The sequence below is a fragment of the Tupaia chinensis genome, unplaced genomic scaffold (genome assembly GCF_000334495.1).
Source record: "Tupaia chinensis unplaced genomic scaffold, TupChi_1.0 Scaffold138060_1, whole genome shotgun sequence".
In the NCBI taxonomy this organism is placed as follows: domain Eukaryota; kingdom Metazoa; phylum Chordata; class Mammalia; order Scandentia; family Tupaiidae; genus Tupaia; species Tupaia belangeri.
In genome coordinates, this window is record NW_006197961.1 from 967,926 (window position 1) to 975,452 (window position 7,527).

General features: G+C 47.7%; 1 protein-coding gene across 1 annotated transcript in view; it reads right to left on the minus strand.

Moving 5' to 3' along the window:
* Positions 1 to 7,527, minus strand: part of CACNA1A (calcium voltage-gated channel subunit alpha1 A) — a 335,330-nt gene that overhangs the window by 190,011 nt on the left and 137,792 nt on the right. Inside the window, exon 5 of the mRNA XM_027776775.1 lies at positions 1,042 to 1,194. Coding sequence (XP_027632576.1) covers positions 1,042 to 1,194 — 153 coding nt within the window. The remainder of the gene's footprint in view (positions 1 to 1,041; positions 1,195 to 7,527) is intronic.

The following is a 7,527-nucleotide window of genomic DNA, read 5'->3' on the forward strand; positions in this document are numbered from 1 at the left end:
AAAGAGGGAGAGAACCCCTTCCCTCTATGGAGAATGGTCATGCTGTAATCCCTTCTCCATTTCTCTCTCCGTTTGAGATTATGCCCAGCATGGTTTTTCTTTTTAAATTTTTGGTATGGGGAGTGTGTATTCACCAGGGAGAGACAGAAAGAGAGAGAGTGCAGTAGCCACGCTGCAATCCCTTCTATCTCATATGGGATCCAGTTGCTTTAACCACCACAGCATGGCTGCCCCGAGGTGTGTGTTCTACGCTCTCTCCCGGGGCATTCAATACCGACTGGGTAAACTATTATTATTATTTTTTAATAATTACTTATTTAATTAATTAATTAATTAATTTTTTTTTTTTGGAGAGGTTTTTCGCTATAGGGCGCGTGCGCTCGCCAGACAGACAGAGAGAGAGACATAGAGACAGAAAGCGAGAAATCACCCCCCCAGGGGGGATGGTCACGCTGCAATCCCTTCTCCTCCATTCTCCTCTCAGGATCTTGGGCACGCACGCACACACACCCGGCGTGAGTTTTAAGCCACCAGGTCCGGGACTCGAACCGCCATCGACTACGTGGGAGTCCAACAACATACCCATTACTCTAACTGCTGGTTCCCGTATTAGTTAATTTTTTATTTGAGCAGAGAGAGTGGAAATGTGAGAGAGCAAACCACCAGGTCTGGGACTCGAACAGTGGTTGGCCATGTGAGAGTCCAGTGCCCCTAACCACCATACCACCTGCCGGTCTCCTAGGGTAAACTATTTGATCACATGCCTTTCACTAGAGGCCTTCTATTTGTCTCCATTCCCCCAGGGGTGCATCCAGGCATCATTTCCAACGAAGCTACTCACCCCTTGGGTTGCCTTCTAGAACACTCTAAGCCGTAGTCAGTCATGTGGGATCCAGCTGGCCCAACCACCACGCCACCTGGCTGGCTCCTTCTGTGCTTTGGGAAGGAGGTTCTCCCAGGGGTCAGGAGAAGGAAACCAGGCCCCGTGTATCCCTTCCTGGAGCTTGTCCCCCCGGGGGGTAAGATGCTGCTTGGACCTACCTGTCCCCTCTTCAAAGCAGGTGCGGTGAAATTTTCCCATATAAAATTCTAATCCTATGATTGCAAAAATAAGGATTGCAAAAAACAGGAGGAGGCCGATCTGCAGCAGAGGGATCATCGCCTTCATGATCGACTTCAGGACGACTTGTAAACCTGCAGAGACACAGAGAGGGGCCCCGCGGCCCGTGAGCAAGCACCCCCAACCCCGCCCCTGAGAGGCCGCCTCGGAACTCACAGCACCCAAGGGACGGGGGCGGGATGAAGCCGGTCCTCCCTAAATTTCTTCGTATTTATTCTTCTAAGAGAAAAAGAAAGAGAGGGGGAGAGAGACAGAGAGGCTCTCCAAAAGGTTTTCAGGCAGCGTTCATGCCCTAGTCTCTGTCGGCTTGGATTATGGCTAAATAAGTCCCTGGAATACATAGGGAGGTCCTAGGACTTGAACTCAGGACCCTCCCACGTGGTTCCATGGCATTGCCACTGCTCCACTACCTGATTCTCCCTCCCCCATCTCTCTCTTTCTTTTTTTTAAAAAAGTAATTATTTAATTTTATTTTATTTATTCATTTTTTCATTTGACCATAGAGAGAAACAGAGAGCAAGAGAGAGGGAAAGTGAGGAAGCAAGCCGCCAGGTCTGGGACTTGAACTGAGTGGTCAGCCATGTGAGATGTGGCTGCCTTACCATCATGCTACAGGTTAGCCCATCGCTAGGCTTATTTATTTATTTATTTATTTGTTGAGAGACATTTCTGCTATAGGGTATGTATGCCTGCCGGAGAGACAGAAAGTGAGAAATCACCCCCCGGGGGGATGGCCACACTGCAATCCCTTCTCCTCCATTCTCCTCTTGGGGTCTTGGGCATGCACACACACGTGCCTAGCCTGAATTTGAAGCTGCCGGGTCCAGGACTCGAACCGCAGTTGGCATAACCATTATGTCATATACTGGTCCTCTGTGTGTATTTAAAGTACCTTGAAAGTCTCTGACATAGACTATCTCATTTGATGACCTCTTATGCAGGAAAGGAGTGGAAATCCATTGCTTTTAGAGTTATGTTCCTGGGTGTTGGCAACTTCCACCCAGAAATCTTAATGATTTCTATTTATTTACTTAAGGTTTTTGCCATAGGGCACATGCACTTGCTGGAGAGACACAGAGAGACAGGGAAAGTGAGAAATCACCTCCTCGAAGGGGACGGCCATGCTTCAATCCCTTCTCCTCCATTCTCTTGAGATTCTGGGCACACATGCTCACATACTCGGTGTGATTTTCAAGCCTCCAGGTCTGGGACTTGAACCGTGATCAGCCATGTGACAATCTAGTACCTTAACCACATCACCTGCTGAATCCCTTAATTTTTTTTTTTTTTTAGAATTTTGCTACAGGGTACATATGCTTGCCAGAGAGACAGATGGTGAGAAATTACCTCCCCCCCCTCCCCTGGGGAGGGCCACACTGCAATCCCTTCTCCTCCATTCTCCTCTCAGAATTTTGGACACACATACACATTTGCCTAGATGGATTTTCAAGCCATCAGGTCTGGGACTCAAACCATGATTGGCCAGGTAGGAGTCCAGTGCCTTAACCACCACACGCCACCTACTGGCTCCAGAATAAATATAATTTTAAATGATGTCATATTGGCTAGTTGCAGCTCTCAGTAGAAAAGCAGTGAGCCACCCAATTCTAGCCCTGAAGAACAGACTCTACATCAGCAAGCCACCGCCCTCCAGCAACAACCCCTTGAGGTGAGCATTCCCTAAAATCACTCCCCTTGGACGGAAGTAGGAAGCAAGACTCTGTGTTGTCATTCACGCAAGCTTTTTAAAAAAAAGGCAGAGCCAGGGTTTGAACCCAGGACCATCTGACTTAAGACTTGGTATTTCCCACAAGGTGTAGATACTGCCTTTTCTGTTCCAGCAACCCAACTCAGAAAAATGGCGGTGAGTGAGAAAGCAAGAAATGGTCTCTCTGAAGGGGACCTGGGGGAAGGGGAGACACACCCAATTAGGCATCTGGAAACCTGGATCTGGGGGAAGTTTTACCACCCATTAGAGCAGGGGACCCCAGGCAAGCCCTCACTCTAACAAACGTCACATCCGGTGGCCTCCTATGTAACAAATGTTGTATTATGGTTGGTTGATGATTGACAGACTCTAGGTTTCGATGTATTTGGGGAGAGGCAGGGGTTAAGTCAACACCACTCAGATTTTCATTGACTCCGGGACACCCACGATTCTGGCCGGCCAGCCATGGCAGCACAGCAGTAACGCAACACTCCCCAATGTTGAGGACACACAGGGTGACATCCTGGGGACCTCCTGCACACACCATGTGGGGACACATGGGTGTCTTAGATCCTGGCGGACGGAGGCTGGGAGTGGATCTCAATGTGAAGACCCTGTTGGGGTGCCTCTCTCTCTTTCTGAATGAATGAATTAATTTAAAAGTCCCACAATGGGTGGCATAATGGTTAAGGCTCTGGACTCCCGCATGACCAACTGCAGTTCGAGTCCTAGACCTGGCAGCTTGCTTTTTCATTTTCCTTCCCTCCCACTCCCTCGGCCTCTGTATCTCTCTCTGGTGAGTGTAAGTGCCCTATAGCAAATTGAAATAAATAAAATAATTCTTAAGAAAAAATTCCTTGATTCTAAGGCTTAACGAATGTTCATAATAGGGACCAGCAGATGGCATAATGGATAAATCGTCGGATTGCCATATAGTTGACTGTGGTTTGAGTCCTGGACTTGGTGGCTTAAAATACACCAAGCAGAGACCAGCAGTTAGCGTAATGGCTATGTCACTGGACTCCCACGTAGTCAACCGCGGTTCGAGTCCCGGACCTGGCGACTTAAACTCACGCCGGGCGCGTGCACGTGCGTGCCCAAGATCCTAAGAGGGGAATGGAGGAGAAGGGATCACGGTGTGGCCATCCCCCCGGGGAGTGATTTCTCACTTTCTGTCTCTCTGTCTCTCTGTTGAATACACGCGCCCTATAGCAAAAATCTCTCGAAAGAAAGAAAGAAAGAGAGAAAGAAAGAAAGAGAAAAGAAAAGAAAGAAGGAAAGAAAGGAAATTAGTTCTTTCTTTATAAGTGTCAGATCCTGCATTTATAACCTCTGGGCCGTATAAGGCTGGGGCCAAGCAGTGGTGCAGTGGCAATGCAGCTGGACCCATGTGGGAAGGTCCCAGGTTCATGTCCCGGGACCTCTCTGTGCTCCTGGGCAGTGTGTGCATGCCCACCATCTGGGTTAGCTAAGGTCGAGGGTGGATTGTGGCATGAACGCCCCATTGGGGATGTTTGTCTCTCTCTCTTCCTCATGCAAAAAACAAACTTGAAAAGAATATATTGCGATTCAAACATCCAATTTGTTCTTTTTTATTTATTAGGTTGTGGGGAAAGTCATGACTTTTTTTTTTTTTTTTAAGAATTAAGAAAAATGAGGGGGACTGGAAGGTGACGTGGTGGTTAAGGGTACTTGACTCCCACATGGCTGATCACAGTTCGAGTCCCAGACTTGGTGGCTTGCTTTCTCACTTTCTCTCTTTCTCTCTCACTCGGTCCCTGTCTGGTTAAATTAAAATAAATAAAGTTAAATAAAATAATTCTTTATTGAAAAAACTAGGGACCAGCAGATGGCATAATGGTTACGTTGCTGGACTCCCACATAGTCGACTGTGGTTCGAGTCCCTGACCCAGTGGTTTAAAACTTATACTGGGCATGTGTGTGCATATGACCAAGATCCCGAGAAGAGAATGGAGGAGAAGGGATTGCGGCGTGGCCATCCCCCCTGGGGGGTGATTTCTCACTTACTGTTTCTCTGTCTCTCTCTGTCTCTTCAGAAAGCGCATGTGCCCTATAGCAAAAATCTCACTTTAAAAAAATTTTTTTAAATGTAAAAAGAATTAGTTAATATATATTTTTTTCATTTGACTGAAGAGAGGGCACGAGAGAGAGACAGAGAATGAGAAAGCAAGCCATCAGGTCTGGAACTCAAACCATGGTCCGCCATGTTAGAGTCCAGCACTTTAGCCACCGCGCCCCCTGCTGGCCCCCATGATGTATTTTTCTATGTCTTTCTATGCAAAAATATGTCATGACTTTCCTGACCACCCAACAGAAGACCTTCCCGAGGCTCTGGCTCAACACCCCCAGAAACTGGAGACCATAGTACAAGGAGAAGCTGTTGGCTTGATCCAAGAGACTCTGCATTCCAAAGGGTCCAAATGGAGGGTCAATTGGAGGCAGCATGGCAGAGTGGTTAGGGCTGTGGACACTGGGTACTATCATATGCTCTGCCCAGATTCCCCTTGGTCTGCTGGAGCACCCCACTCTTTAGATGCTGGGGGTGTGGGCTGCTAATGGTTTTCAGCTGCTTCCTGTCTTCATCAAATTGTCTTTTTTTTTTGGAGAGGTTTTTTTCGCTATAGGGCGCGTGTGCTCGCCAGACAGAGAGAGACAGAGAGACAGAAAGCGAGAAATCACCCCCCAGGAGGGATGGTCACGCCGCAATCCCTTCTCCTCCATTCTTCTCTCGGGATCTTGGGCACACACGCACACGTGCCCGGCGTGAGTTTTTTAAGCCACTGGGTTCGGGACGCGAACCATGGTCAACTATGTGGGAGTCCAGTGACATAGCCATTATGCTAACTGCTGGTTCCCGTATTGTCTTTGATAATCGAGAGCTGCTGTACTTGGGAGTGACTGCGTCCCCACCTTCCACCTCCCACCCCCACCAACCGACCACAGACAGATGGAAGGCCAGCCTCCTCGCCTTCCACAGGAGGACAACTCTGGAATGTTTTGACGTCAGGGTTTTCTACAAAAGGAAGCTGAGGTTAAACTCCAGTGGTGGCTGCATCTTTGCTCAACGCCTTTCCCTGACCCCTTCTGGGGCTCTTCCTCTCTCTCCCAGAAGCTCTCCTTCAATAAGGCAGGTGCATCTGAATTTCCGCCAATTTCAGCTACTGGGGAACCTGACCTGGTCAACCACTTACTAGCAACGTGACCTCGAGCAAGTTAAGGTGTCAGTCTGAACCTTGGCTTCTCCGTCTACAAATGGGTATAGGAAGAGTACCTGTCGGGACCAGCAGTTGGTGTAATGGCTATGTCGCTGGACTCCCATGTAGTTGACCGTGGTTCAAGCCCTGGACCCAGTGGCTTAAACTCACACCGGGCGCGTATGTGTGCGTGCCCAAGATCCCGAGAGGAGAATGGAGGAGAAGGGATTGCGGTGTGGCCATCCTCCCTGGGGGGTGATTTCTCGCTTTCTGTCTCTCTGTCTTTCTGGTGAGTGCACGTGCCCTATAGCAAAAACCTCTCCAAAAAGAAAGAAGAAAGAAAGAAAGAAAGAAAGAAAGAAAGAAAGAAAGAAAGAAAGAAAGAAAGAAAGAAAGAAAGAAAGAGAGAGAGAGAGTACCTGTCTCAGAACTGGCAGGTGGCATGGTGGTTAAGGTGCTTGACTCCCACATGGTTGGCCATGGTTCAAGTCCTGAATCTAGTGGCTTGCTTTCTGACTTTCCTTTTCTCTGTCTCCCTCTGATTAAATAATAATAATAATAATAAATAAAGTTAAATAAATCACTAAGAAAAGAGTACCCATCTCACAGTCTTGCCTCGTGAGAGCCCTCCTACCTAGCGACACCCTTGGTGTGTCAAATGTGGTCATGGAATAGAGACGCTTGTTAGTTAGCTGGGGAAGGCTCTTAATGGGATGCGAAGGGACCTCAACGAGTTCATGGAAAAACAGAATTCAAGTGCAAGTTTATTTTGCTGCAAAAACATTTGACATTCAGGCATTTATTTTTATTATTATTATTTTGAGAGGTTTTTCCTCTCAAGTGCATGAGCCCACCAGAGAGATACGGAGAGAGAAAAAGTAAGAAATCATCCCCAGAGGGATAACCAAGCCAAAATCTCTTTTCCATTCTCCCCTTGGGATTTTTTTTTTTAAGAATTATGTATTTAACTCCATTTGTTAATACTATTATTATTGCTTAATTTGATCAGATGGAGACACAGAGAGAGAGAGAAAGAGAAAGTGAGAAAGCAAGCTACCAGGTCCGGGACTCAAACCATGGTTGGCCATGTGGGAGTCCAACAACTCCAACCACCATGCTATCTGCCAGCCCCTCCTCTCTTGGGATTTTGGTCATGCATGTACATGTGCCCAATGTGATTTCCAGATGCCAGGACAGGGACTCGACCCCTGGCTGGCCATGTCAGAGTCTAGCACCTTAACCACTATGCTACTTGCTGGGTCCATACATAGTTTTTTATACTATGCATTTCTCACAAACATTTTTTTTCTTTTGGGAGAGGTTTTTTTGCTATAGGGCACGTGAGCTCGCCAGACAGACAGAGACAGAGAGACAGAAAGCGAGAAATCACCTCCCAGGGGGAATGGCCATGCTGCAATCCCTTCTCCTCCATTCTCCTCTCGGGATATTGGGCACGCATGCACACGCGCCCGGCGTGAGTTTTA